Consider the following 14,349-nt stretch of genomic DNA (forward strand, 5'->3'; position numbering starts at 1 on the left):
GGAGATAACAACAGATGGTTAAAATCCAGAAAAAATGTCTTCCTTTTGCCTCTTCCTAAATTTCTTTTAGAAATAACTGCTAGAGGCAACACTGGACCAAAGATCTCCATGATCTTATGAAAGCCCCCTAGGCAAGTCTCCTATCCCTGGGGATGCTTGTGAAATACACACATCCTGAAGTCCCACCTTAGACAAGCTGAATGGCAAACTCTGGGGGTAAGGAGAGTGTGACAGCTTGTCCCCAAGACAACCCCCAAGAGTTCTGCCTCCGCTGTCAGTGTCTGGTGCCCCCCATTAAGTGGTGAAGCTTGTGTCACTCCCCCATGGTCAGCACTGGCTCTGACTGCTCAGACCAATAGAATGGCGAGGAAATGGTGTGCTAAAACTTCCAAGCCAGGCATTAATAAGGCCTGACCATTTTGAGCTGCCATTTATGAAGCCCAGTGTTCCTCACTGGAGAGAGGGCAGCAGAGAGGTCCAGGGGGCTGAGATGCCACAGGGAGGAGCCCCCTGGCCGCAGACATCAGACCGAGCCACAGCGGTGTCCACGACCGCAAATGCATGAGACGCCCAAGGGAGAGCAGTCACGGACCCTCCAGTGAGATCCAGTCACTTCTGGTAATTTCAAAAAATAAAAAGTGGTCTTGTTCTAGGCGACTACATTTTGGGTGGCTTGTTACAAAGCAGTAGATCCTGGGAGTTGGCATATTCCCAGCACAGCAACGCTGTTCAATAGAAATAGAATGTAATTCACGTATGTAATTTAAAATTCTTTAGCAGCCACAGTAAAAAATGTAAAGAGAAATAGGTGAAATAAATTTTATTAACATATATTGTTTAACTCAGTACTACAAAAATATCATTTTAGCATGTTACCAATAAAAATATTAATGAGATATTTTACAATTTTTTAAAACATCTTTATTGGAGTATAATTGCTTTACAATGGTGTGTTAGTTTCTGCTTTACAACAAAATGAATCAGTTATATATATACATATGTTCCCATATCTCTTCCCTCTTGCGTCTCCCTCCCTCCCACTCTCCCTATCCCACCCCTCCAGGCGGTCACAAAGCACCGAGCTGATCCCCCTGTGCCATGCGGCTGCTTCCCACTAGCTATCTACCTTACGTTTGGTAGTGTATATATATCCATGCCTCTCTCTCGCTTTGTCACAGCTCACCCTTCCCCCTCCCCATATCCTCAAGTCCATTCTCTAGTAGGTCTGTGTCTTTATTCCTGTCTTACCCCTAGGTTCTTCATGACATTTTTTTCCTTAAATTCCATATATATGTGTTAGCATACGGTATTTGTCTCTCTCTTTCTGACTTACTTCACTCTGTATGACAGACTCTAGGTCTATCCACCTCATTACAAATAGCTCAATTTCGTTTCTTTTTATGGCTGAGTAATATTCCATTGTATATATGTGCCACATCTTCGTTATCCATTCATCCGATGATGGACACTTAGGTCGTTTCCATCTCCGGGCTATTGTAAATAGAGCTGCAATGAACATTGTGACTCTTTTTGAATTATGGTTTTCTCAGGGTATATGCCCAGTAGTGGGATTGCTGGGTCATATGGTAGTTCTATTTGTAGTTTTTTAAGGAACCTCCATACTGTTCTCCACAGTGGCTGTACCAATGAACATTCCCACCAACAGTGCAAGAGGGTTCCCTTTTCTCCACACCCTCTCCAGCGTTTATTGTTTATAGATTTTTTGATGATGGCCATTCTGACTGGTGTGAGATGATATCTAATTGTAGTTTTGATTTGCATTTCTCTAATGATTAGTGATGTTGAGCATTCTTTCATGTGTTTGTTGGCAGTCTGTATATCTTCTTTGGAGAAATGTCTATTTAGGTCTTCTGCCCATTTTTGGATTGGGTTGTTTGCTTTTTTGTTATTAAGCTGCATGAGCTGCTTATAAATTTTGGAGGTTAATCCTTTGTCAGTTGCTTTATTTGCAAATATTTTCTCCCATTCTGAGGGTTGTCTTTTGGTCTTGTTTATAGCTTCCTTTGCTGTGCAAAAGCTTTGAAGTTTCATTAGGTCCCATTTGTTTATTTTTGTTTTTATTTCCATTTCTCTAGGAGGTGGGTCAAAAAGGATCTTGCTGTGATTTATGTCATAGAGTGTCCTGCCTATGTTTTCCTCTAAGAGTTTGATAGTTTCTGGCCTTACATTTAGGTCTTTAATCCATTTTGAGCTTATTTTTGTGTATGGTGTTAGGGAGTGATCTAATCTCATAGTTTTAGATGTACCTGTCCAGTTTTCCCAGCACCACTTATTGAAGAGGCTGTCCTTTCTCCACTGTACACTCCTGCCTCCTTTATCAAAGATAAGGTGACCATATGTGCATGGGTTTATCTCTGAGCTTTCTATCCTGTTCCATTGATCTATATTTCTGTTTTTGTGCCAGTACCGTACTGTCTTGATTACTGTAGCTTTGTAGTATAGTCTGAATACAATTTTTATACTGTCTTCAAAACCCAGTATTTATTTAATACATCCAGCACATCTCAGCTTGGATTAGTCACACTTCAGGTGGCTAGTGGCTACTAAACTGGTCAGCACAGCCCCAAAAGGAGCTGATATGTGTTAACCTTTGAAAACCACTGCACTGTGAGTAGGAAACAAAAGGGAAACTGATTCTTGCTGGAGACCAGTTAATAAATGCTATGTTACATGTTTTCACATAGTCCTTATTTAATACACACACACATGCTGACAGGTAACAGGTGAGCATCAATGTCTTCCCTTCACAGATAAGAAATAAAGACTCAGGAAAAGAAGGAGGGTACACAGTTCAACCCCATAACACCCTGTAAGACTTGGTTCAGACTTCTGACCTCCAGAACTATTATTTTTATTGCTTAAAGCACTAGGCTAGTAGGAATCTGTTACAGTGACAATAGAAAACTAATACAACTTCCAAATGCAAAATCTTGACCATTTGGTCATTCAACAAATGTCCAATTTATGTCAAACTCTGGGATCCTCAACTAGTGAGCTTTTTTTTTAATTGTAAATTTTTTTTTTAAATTAAATTTGGCTGTGCCGGGTCTTAGTTGTGGCACATGGGATCTTCCTTGTGGCGTAGGGTATCTTTAGTTGCAGCATGCGGGATGTTTTTAGTTGCAGCATGCAGGATCTTTAGTTGTGGCATGCGGGATCTAGTTCCCTGACCAGGGATCGAACCTGGGCCCCCTGCATTGGGAGTATGGAGCATTAACCACTGGACTACCAGGGAAGTCGCTCTCAACTAGTGACCTTTGAGAGAAAGCCAGATATCTTCTCAATAAATCATTACCAGGTCCCCGAGAGCCGCTAACACACAAGCACAGTGGAGCCGACCTCTTGGTGGGATAGGAATTCACTGTCATTTAATGAGGAAGAGAGATTCCAGGTGCAGGGAATAGCATGTATAGAGGCAAAGAGGCATAAAAGAACTTGGTTTTGACCGGAAGCAAAGTTTGCTGTGTCTATAGATTATCATTCATTTGGGAAGCAAGATAAGAGATGCAAATAGAAAGGTAGGTGAACTGGGCTCTGGGGGACCATTAGCCACTTCCTAAGGAGGCTGGACTCTATGCTGTAGGTAGGGCACCAATGTGGGGTGCAAGCAAGAAGGTCTTAATTGGATTTTTATTTACAGAGATTACCCTGATTACAGGGTGGAGGATGAACTGATGCTGGAGAAACTCTGAGGCAGAAACTTAGGTCCCTCCTGCACTAAACGGGGTAGGAAATTTTGAAGCCTGAAGCAGAACAGGGTGCGGCGGGGGAGGGATTGAAGGAAGATTGCAGAGAGGCCACTGAATCAGTAGGGCCCCAGAACCCACTAGAGGCAGATGATGAAGAAAGAGGAAGGAGTCAAGACTGACTCTAGGTTACTCTTTTTGAATTATAATAGTAGTTTCCTGAGAACCGGAGTATAGAATAAGGAACAATTTTAAAGAAAAATGAGCACATTAGGGTTTAGATATGTTGGATCAGTCATGCCTATGGAATTTTCATTTGTTGGTGGGTGGGAATATAGTTGTGGAATTTTAAAAAAAGATGGGAGTTAAAAATACAGAAATTAGAAGTCACCTTCTAGACATAGTTCTAGAAACCATGGTGGTGGAAGACATTAGGCAGAGAGAGAAAGAGTAAGAGGAAGAGAGTGCAGAATAGAATCCTGAGATTACCAACATTTAAAAGGCAAGCCAGAGATTCAGAGTAGAGAAAAGTCCCAATTTTGCCATTTAGTACTGTGTCACTTTGAGCAAGCTGATGAAGCATTCTAATTTTCAATTTTCTTATCTGTACAATGGGTTTAGTAAACATAGCATCTTCACAAGACAACTCACATCTCTCCCTTCTGGAAAGTCTAAAAGGCCTCTGTAAGTTACATATCATATGGCTGCCTGGTCATGTATTTTGTTTTCTTTTTTTTCTCTAATGTTAAATTGCACAGCCTATCTTACATAACCTGATATCTCTACAGGGCTTTCATACTGAGCAGAAATGATAATGCAGACATTACTGAACACTGAAAGCAAATATTAAGGGAGAAAAAATAGGTACCCATATTGTTCACCTGGCCTTCAGTTTCTTTAATCTACCGAAGATGCAAGCATCTCCCACTTTAAGGAAATCAGGAAGGTATAATTCCAAACATCTAAAACAGGTTTAAGGCTGGGAAAATTAAATTACCTCACCCCAAACTGCCATATACTTAACAACTGCATTTTAAATGACTCAATCTTATGGACAGATTTATCCCCAATGGGCTCAGCAATGGCGCTGAACTGATACATCAGCCCGAGCTTTTCGTGTTTTTCTCAAATTTTAGGCCATTGACCAGTTTAATGCCTGTTGTACTTGAATCTATTGAAAAATGTTTAAAGCCTGTGGCTCTAGTGATGGCAGATTTACTTACCAGTGGACAATGGTTGGAATGAATGTCTATCAGCCCTACAGGGAAATTGCATTTCTAGGAGAAACTTTTCCTGGGATAGACAGGGTTTTCCAAGAAAAAGCAGAGGATTTCAGGTTGTTAACCAAACATTTATGGCCTTCCTTCAAAAACAAGTACTGTTTCAGACAGTGCAAACCCATAAACTGTTCTAGTTCAAGTTTTATGACATAACATGGTTTGAAGGGGAGTTACTATTACACATAACATTCTGAAAGCTGTAAAACTTTTTAAAGTGGTAATTTCACTTGTGGAAATGATACCATTTTCATTTAAGACTTGGGTATTTTGATAAGCAATCTGATGACACAGTATAAAGCAAATTAAAGTCTTTACATGTTTGGTTTATTTTTAATTTTCCTGTTTAACACACTGTTAACATAACTAACTTAGAGGCCTCAAACCAGCTCATAATGCAATAGCAACAATTTAAAAAGCTCCTTGATAAGTGATTCACAAGAAGTGACCTTGTTATCAGAATGCTCCTGCACACAGGTTTTTTTTTTTTTTTTTGCGGTACGCGGGCCTCTCACTGTTGTGGCCTCTCCCATTGCGGAGCACAGCCTCCAGAGGCGCAGGCTCAGCAGCCATGGCTCACGGGCCCAGCTGCTCCGCGGCATGTGGGATCTTCCCAGACCGGGGCACAAACCCGTGTCCCCTGCATCGGCAGGCATACTCTTAACCACTGCGCCACCAGGGAAGCCCCACACAGGTGTTTTAAGTAAAGAAGCTACACTGTAAACAGGGAGGCTGCTGGGCTGACCCAACATGCCAGCAGGAGCACCAGGGGAAAAGGCCGTCGTCGGCTCTCCTATCTTTATGATATAATAAAGAGGATCAATTCTGCACTCTGGGTGTGACCGGGGCAATTTGGAGTCATTTAACTGTAATATGACCCCACAAGACAATTCCGCGTTAAATAGTGATTATGTTATTCAGTAGAGTCCAGGCTATTATTATATATGGAATCATAGACTGTCAGAACTAGAAGGGGCCTTAGGGATCATTTTCTTTAGCCCCTTCCCTCATTGTACAGATTAGAGATGCCTAAAGGAAGACAGGGACTTAGTCAAGACTCCACAGCTGTTCGGGGTAGATTTAAGGTTGGACTTTGAGCCTCCTGACACTACAGTCCTCCAACGTGCTGGGCAGAAGCCAGCAGCCATGCAGAGGGCCTGGCCTGCAGCATCCTTTCCTGCTCAGCCCAGGCAGCAATTCAGCACTCCCTGCCTGAAGCTAAGGTAGCATGGAGCCCCTTACTGTACTAAAGTTAGGATTCTTATAAAATCAGAATCTCACAAATGATCTCACAAATCTCTACATGCCTAAAATTATGTTTTTGCTTTGTCAGCAATTAAGGATCATTGGCTGGATTTTGTTAATGTGCATTTTTATATTTTTTCTTTCTTTTTTGGGGGCGTATTGAATCCCTTTAGATCAGCAAAGAATCATTTTTTCATCTGTGGCAGAAAACTAGGCAGAAGAAGTAAATCCAGCAGAAAACATTGTTATTTCCTAAGAATACTGCAAGGATTAAAATACAGTTAAAACCAAGTTCCTCAATGATGCAATTTTCATTCTAATGCACATCCCAAAATGTTATTTATTATTAACACCATTGCCTTAGCTTAATAATTACCTGGGTAATAATGTAAACAAAGTGCTTCCAACTGGCATGATATACAATTTGTTTTGTTGAGTTCTTTTTCCTTTACCTTGGAAAATGTCATAATATAATAGATAGTTATATTCATAATAGTCTCTTGTGTTTAAAATCTGGTTCCTAGAAGTGATTCACACACGTCAACTATTAGCTTTGTGGGGACACTTTGCAGAAATATCAGTGACACCTCAGATGCACCTGCTTTGTTTGGCAGTAGAGGTATTTTGCCAATGTTCACAGTGAACAAGCAGCATACCAGTTTTTTATAAAAACTATGTTTGTTTCTCCAACCACTACTGAAAGACAAGACAGTGTTTTCCCATGTAGATTCACATTATGGTCAAGAAATTTGACACATACAACAGCTAAGTGAAAATTCAATCCTACATCCAGTTTTCCAAATATAAGGCAAAACTTTACCGAGTAAGGTGGAGAACAGCTTCCACTATATTGGAACCATCTTTGGCGCTTGTTTCACAAAATAATGCCCCATAGGTCTGTAAAAAACATATATATACCATTAAATGAAGGCTTTGATTAGGCTTCCTGGAATGTTTGCTTTTAAAACCAATAAAATAAAATAAAAATATTGGCCCTGTTGAGTATGCTAAAACAAGTAGTTAAGAAATTGGATTGAGTTTCAAGACTTTAAAAAAAAAATAGGTTTGAGTCTACTTACTCCAGGAACAGTTCCTAGTCAGAGGATTTTTATTTTGCATCCAAAAAAAAAAAAAAAATCCCACAATACAAAATTTCATGGTTTAAGGCTCTTATATCCAAGTGTCACACATACTACCAAATGTTCTCTATCAAATAATTTGAGAGAGGGAAAAATGATAGCTTAAGGTAACCACTTAGGAATTAAATGTCCATCAAGTATATGTCTCCTTTTGGCTGGCAGCTAACACACATCCCGCCCCCCCTTCAATCTATCATCTTTTCCTATCAAGATTCAGCAGCCTCTGTGTTGCTAAAACCAATGGACATTTTCTAGTCTATTACTTAACCTCCCAGTGGTTATACATACAATCACTGATCATATCACTCTCCTGCTTCAGACCTTTCGATGCTTCCCATCCCTCTCAAGCAATGTTGGAATGCTTACCTGGCCGACAAGGCCTAGCGTGTACGTGGCCCCAGCCAACCTCCCAGTTTTACCTGCCACCACTCTCCCTCACTCACAGTGCTCATGTTACCCTGGCCATCCCTCTATTTCCCCAACACTCCAAATTCCCTCCCACCTCAGGACCTTTTCACCTGCTGTTACCACTACCTAGGTTATCCTATATCCCTAGTAACCCTTTCCCCAGGCTGACTTTTACCTACCTTCTAGATTTTTAGGTAATCCTCCCTTGAAGTTAAGATTGTTTTCTAACTCTGAAAAGTTGGTATTAGGTCTTCCTACTGTAAAACCTCTTGAGGCATGTTATTTTTCCAGCATAGCACTTGCCGCAGATGTAAATGATGAGGTTATTTTTGGGTGTCTTTGTCTAACAGCTGGAGACAGTTTCCTTTAGGAAAGGAGAATTATGTGCGCTGTGGGGCTGGGTGTGGGCAACACAGTCCTGTGTGGGATACGGGCAAGATGTGATGGGTGCTCCAGAGCAGGGAGAGAATGAAGAACCAAACAATGGGGAAAGACTACTGTGAAACCTTTACCCATGAGCCCCCAAATCCATAGAAAATCTAAAAAATACCCCAAATGAATGTATTTCTAGTAGAAATGGGTAGTGCTGCTGCTGAATTTCATAGCCAGGATGTTATAGGGTGAAATAGAGATGGCCTTTGAGGATGCAGGAGGGTGGAGGACATGAGATGCATAATAAGTAAGCAAACCTTGGGAGATCTGAGAAACTGTGGGGGAGGGAATAAAATTGGCATGTGGCCAGGAATTATGAGCTCTCTAGGGGAATATGTGGATTTCGTGGGTTTGACATCTGTCTCCCCCAGACAGTAAACTACGTGAGGACAAGGACGGTTTCCTTTGTTCTCTACCCTTTGCTCAGCTCACAATGAAGTGCTTTTTCACATGGTGGATACAATTAAATATGTGTTCAATGGATCTCTTCTGTATTTCACTGCCTAGTTTTGATGTTTATCGTATTTGGCTCACAGCTCTAAAATTTAAAAAAAGAAACAATTCCAACTTAGAATAGTGGAATGGAAACTTTAAAGTTCACATGTATATGTTATAGAGCAGTCCTTTCATGCTGATGACAGACAACAATGATAGCAATGTCAGATCGGACTGTTATGATAAGAACTTCATATTTGACCTAAGGAGCATCTGGTTCCTTATTTGGGTAAGACAAGTCGTAAGAGGGCCACATAACATTCTGACACAATGATAATAATGAGAGAATAAACACTGCCCACAATAATAATCTGGACAGAAATGAGGTCCATCCTTTGTACAAATGCATAGCCAAAAATAATTTTATACTATTCCAACTGACTACAAATCTTAGAGGAAAGAATGAGTCTTCCAATTCTCTTCACCTCTTTACCCAGGTGACACACTGCACCATCTGCTGCCCCTTGGCACAGTGACCCTCTGGAACCAAACCCATCTTTTCAAAACAGGACACCCATTCTTCTTCCTCTACCTAGGTTCCAGGACTAGAGAAGGATTCCAGGAACTGGGGAAGAGTGAGGAGGAAGACACGATAATTTTGCATCCTCTTTGTCACTGGTACTCAGTGGGGGAAAATGATCATGTGATTGTTTTACCTCCACAAGGGATTTTAACTCTTGGTGTAATTATTTACATTCATGGGACGGATAGGGGCCACTGGGAGTTCTGCCTGTATAGGGACAGAAGACTTATCAAACAGAGTGGAGTTTGTCAAACAGCCTCTTCAGCAAATGTAGACAGAAGTGAAAGGTCCCTCCCAATTTGGACCCACTCTTACCATGGCCAGTTTTTCTCCAAAGTACCCTGGGACACATTTTTGTCCTTCCGCTTCAGCAGCATCACGAAGATCAGCCTTGTTTCCTACCAACATGATAGGAATGCTGTTATGGGCTGCGTCCTACCATGAAGAAAAGAAAGAAATTGTGCATATGTGTAACATTGGACAAGTTATGAGGTTGCTGATGACAACAGCTACCCTTTCTGAATGCCCCTTATATGCCACATGATGTACAGACAATATCTTTAAACCTCAAAATATCTCTAAAAGGAGCCAAACCTTCCCATTTCCAGATCAGAACACTGAAATTCAGAGAGGTTAAATAAGACGTTGTAAGGGCCAGGGGTGGTCCAAACTGACTGTATCACCCTTGCCACTATACAAACTAATACCAAACTCAAGAGGCGCGACCCCAGAATTACATTTGGCTGTAGTGCCCACATAATTTTCTATAATTTTCACTCCAAACAGTGGTGATTACAAGTCAACTTCATTATCACAGGTACAAAACACACAAATATTCCCTCAGCTATAATGGGACAAAAATGGAGTCTCAGAGTTCCACACTCGCTGCTATCTGGCTTACAACAAAAGCAAAATCAGAAGGCCCTAAATGTCAACATTTTTCCTGTGAAGAGTCAAGGAGCAGGCATTCAAATTAACAGATTCTCAGGATAATGCTCCCCAAATCAGCATATGCATACTGTTGCACTGTCTGTCCCGGCATTCACAGAGGAGCTGGCTGGCAGAATGTAAGATGTGAGAGGCAGAGTTAAGTTTGAGACTCTGTCCCTCCCACCAACTGGCCACTCGCCGGCTGCATGAAATCAGGCAGTCTCTTCCTGTTTCTGCCTCCATTTCCCTATCTGTAAAACGAAGGGGTCAGTAAGGACACATCCCCCTGAGCAGGCTATGAGAATAGAAGACAACCTGACTAGAAAAACAGGTTTATAGCTCCTAAACAAGCGAAGCAGCAGCCCTCACTGAGAAATGACTCTTTGTGGTGCCTAAAAACATCCAGGTGCTCATCCACTTTGGTACCACACCTGATACAGCATCAAGAAATGAGCCTCAAAACCAATGAAATGATGCCACTTCACTGCCTTTTGGACTCGTTTCTGATGTCATTATTGTATTGTGGTTCCTCTGTACACAATGAGTGATTTTTCTCTTGCTTTCAACATTTTCTCTTTGTTTTGACTTTTAGCAATTCAACCATGATGTGTTTAGGTACGGATTCTTTTTTTTTTTTTAACATCTTTATTGGAGTATAATTGCTTTACAATGTTGTGTTAGTTTCTGCTGTATAACAAAGTCAGCAAATAATTATAGAGTCAGAAAAACCATCCTTTAAAAATGAAGACAGGGCTTCCCTGGTGGCGCAGTGGTTGAGAGTCCGCCTGCCAATGCAGGGGACACGGTCCGGTCTGGGAAGATCCCACGTGCCGCGGAGCGGCTGGGCCCGTGAGCCATGGCCGCTGAGCCTGCGCGTCCGGAGCCTGTGCTCCACAGCAGGAGAGGCCACAGCAGTGAGAGGCCCGCTTACCGCAAAAAAAAAAAAGAAAAAAAGAAAACCCAGGAGTTTCCCCCGCTTCCCCACCCCAGAAGCTCACTTTAGTAGTGTCCTTAGCTCTGTGGGAACTTGCCCAGCTACTGAGGAGGAGACCGGTACTGCCAAGTGCCATTGGGAACCCCACTTCTCACATCCAGTTCTTCCTGAGAGCCTGGATCAGTGGCTTGTAATTGAGTTCGTTTTGACAAGGAAGAGAAACAGCATTTCCCGAGACAGCCTGTAGCTCTCCTATGTAATTTTTTGGTTCTCTGTTTTGAATTCTTACCTCAATCATATCTACCCATTCTCGTACATTAAGAAAGCTTTTCTCACACGTAACGTCATACAGCAGCAAAACACCATCTGCTCTTCTGAAATAAGACTTGGCAATACTTCTGAATCTGGAAAAGAGAATAGCACGTCATGGTTCTAATCAGCCAGTCAGTTTGGTGCTGCCTCATACTTCATCTCCTTTATGCTCACTTTTCCCCCTCACCTTTTAAAACAAGCCCCAATTGAGAAGAATCTAATGGCAACCTATTACTGTGAAATAGTCATCCCCGAGGCCTAGAATGACCTGGTGAAAGGTAACAGGATAAGAATCTGGGCTAGTGATTTAGAAAAGCCAATTACTTTCTCCACCAAATAATCCCAAGAAGTCTACATACCCCAGAGCATAGCCAGGACAAGGTTGAGATCATAATTTCTAAAAATTTCAGCCTCAGCAACACGCTACCAGAACCCAGCTGTGGGACATAGAAGGGTGTGTGTGAAGGATGGAAGGAGAGGCACGTCAGAGAAAAATTATTTTTTGGCTGGTGGGTAGGGAATATTGTGGGTGGGTGGTAGAAGAACTAACCATGTGGAACACCACAGGGCACACACAGGGTGTTGGGGGCTTACCAGGGGAAGGGCAACACCTCACCCTATCTGTCCTAAACCGAGTGCAGTATTTTACAGGATCTTAAATAGCTATGTTAACCACACATATTTTTCAAATGCTACTAGAAAATACCATGTGGGCAGGTGTCTGTGTCCACCTGTTCACCGTTGAATCTGAACACCCTGAATGGTGCCTGGTTACAGAGGTCGGCAGGTACCCCCATGCTTGTTTGGTGCACAATCGGATACAGTCTGTTCCCTAAGAGTTAGATATGATTAAAACATATGCTTGATGCTCTGGCCATCAGCAGTGAAAGAAAGACAGGGTACTGTCTGTGGCCAGATGCGAGTCTGCTATTTATCAATGGTCTGTGTCCCTGCCCTTGAACCGGGGATCTGATAGGTCCTCCTCTCCATCTTATGTGGTGCCCCAGCTATGCAGCTCCTCACACTGTTGCCACGTTCAGGAATGCCGCCTCACCGAAAATTTCTCCTTAGGATAGGGCATTCTCTTTTTATCAGTGGCTCACCAATCCAAAGGAAGCTTAAAGATCCTCTTCACACGACTGATGGATCAGCAAAGGAGGAAAGGATGTGGAAAAGAACAAGCATTCTTGAAATTCTAACGTGCTCTATCAGAATTACATGAGTACAAAACCCACCAAGTATCCTACAAAGCTTGTCTGTGCAACTCAGCAGAATCCAAAGTATTATGGAAAGCACTTGCCTCTCCTGGCCAGCGGTATCCCAGAGCTGCAGTACTGTTCGCTCTCCGTCTACAATGAGAGTTTTCATTTGAAAATCAACTCCTGAAAAGGAATATAAGAGAACATGGAGAACACGATGTAAATAATTCCATTGGTTTTTACTTTCAAGCCCTCTTTAGGATGAGACAAAAGCCAATAAGCCAAAGTTCAGCAAGACAGAGAGGAATGAACCTGGCCTTCAAGGACAGTGACCTTTACGTACTAATTATAAGTCAGACCACACAAGTGCGTGCAGATGCTTATTGCAGGTTGGCTGACTTGGGGAAGGATTTAATCTGTGGACAAAAGGAAAATCTCTGTTTTATGTGTCCACATAATTAGATGGACTCAGTTATATCTGTGTGTGTGCATGCACATAAATGTGCCTGTGTATATGTATGTATCCAGGTATATACGTGTGTGATGGATATATATATAAGTACATGTATACGATGTATATATATGCCAGGCTCTCTAGGAACCGAACCAAATATTGTAGGCTTTTCATGAGTCAAATTGAAGTGAACCTTCAGCTTTGTCGTCTTGAAAGGTGTAACAGAGAACCATAAATTTAGAAAGACATCCATTGTGAAGAAGGTAATCTGTTCTAAGGTTTCTGGTTATCAAAATAAGAACTCTTTAGATAAGGAAGAAAAGTAAATGATAATTTGCATATCTTCTTTCAATTCCTTTTACTGATTACTATGCAAATTTGGGAAATGAGGACACTATTTTTTCCTTGTTCTGAGAGGTATTACTCATGTTTTCCGTTGTGAAGGAGGGGAGGGAACATACACCCGGCTATGATTTTGACCTTAATGACAAACTGGCTATCGGTAAGCTCACTTTATCAACATCAAACGACACCTGATCAAAAAGGCTTTCCCTGGGCACCCTGTGTAAAAGTGCACCTCTCCCAAATCTCATTTTTTAAAATGTGTTTTTCATCCATTTCCCTCATTGTGGGCTGGGATTTAGTCGACTTTGTTTATTGTGTCTCTGTAGTGCCTACAACAGTATGTGGCTCACAGCAGGATGCAGGATATGCTTGCTGAATAAATGAATCTGTCATCTCTGGCTCTAAACTTTGTTTGGTTGATCTCACTGGGTAAGCAGACACCTCAGTCCTTTGCTAGTCTTCCTCTCCCAGATTTAGGCCTTAGCCAAAACAGAGGGCTAGTCTATAGAGAAGGACACGTGTGCGTGCAAGTGTGTGTACACACACACACACACACACACACACACACACACACCTCTACCTATATACATATTACACAGAGAGAAAGAGAGAGATCTGTGTGTCTGTATATATAATCCCTAACGAAAATAGAATCAGCCTAAAGAAGGTCATTTTCCCATGATCCACTGAAAAAGGAACCGTACCCAGAGTGGCACTTGTGTTTCCTCGAAATTCATTCTTGCAAAGTCTCATGAGCAAACTTGACTTTCCTACTGCAGCGTCCCCAGCCAGCACAATCTTGTAAGCCTTCTCTGAGCTGGAAGATTTATGGTTATCATCCACCATGTCTGTCTAGGGGAAGGAAGCCACAGTGAGTGACAAAGGTAGCGCCAGCTTTCTCCTAGTAAGTTACATGGCATGAAGATGAACAGTGTTCGTGAATGAAAGT

General features: G+C 41.8%; 1 protein-coding gene across 1 annotated transcript in view; it reads right to left on the reverse strand.

The window, feature by feature from the left end:
• Positions 1 to 14,349, reverse strand: part of RASEF (RAS and EF-hand domain containing) — an 83,536-nt gene that overhangs the window by 5,951 nt on the left and 63,236 nt on the right. The window contains exons 12-16 of the mRNA XM_032634686.1: positions 14,105 to 14,252; positions 12,703 to 12,784; positions 11,380 to 11,494; positions 9,542 to 9,661; positions 7,050 to 7,126 (exon numbers count right to left, since the gene is read on the reverse strand). Of these exons, the coding sequence (XP_032490577.1) occupies positions 7,050 to 7,126; positions 9,542 to 9,661; positions 11,380 to 11,494; positions 12,703 to 12,784; positions 14,105 to 14,252 (542 nt within the window). The remainder of the gene's footprint in view (positions 1 to 7,049; positions 7,127 to 9,541; positions 9,662 to 11,379; positions 11,495 to 12,702; positions 12,785 to 14,104; positions 14,253 to 14,349) is intronic.

This window comes from Phocoena sinus, chromosome 6 (genome assembly GCF_008692025.1).
Source record: "Phocoena sinus isolate mPhoSin1 chromosome 6, mPhoSin1.pri, whole genome shotgun sequence".
In the NCBI taxonomy this organism is placed as follows: domain Eukaryota; kingdom Metazoa; phylum Chordata; class Mammalia; order Artiodactyla; family Phocoenidae; genus Phocoena; species Phocoena sinus.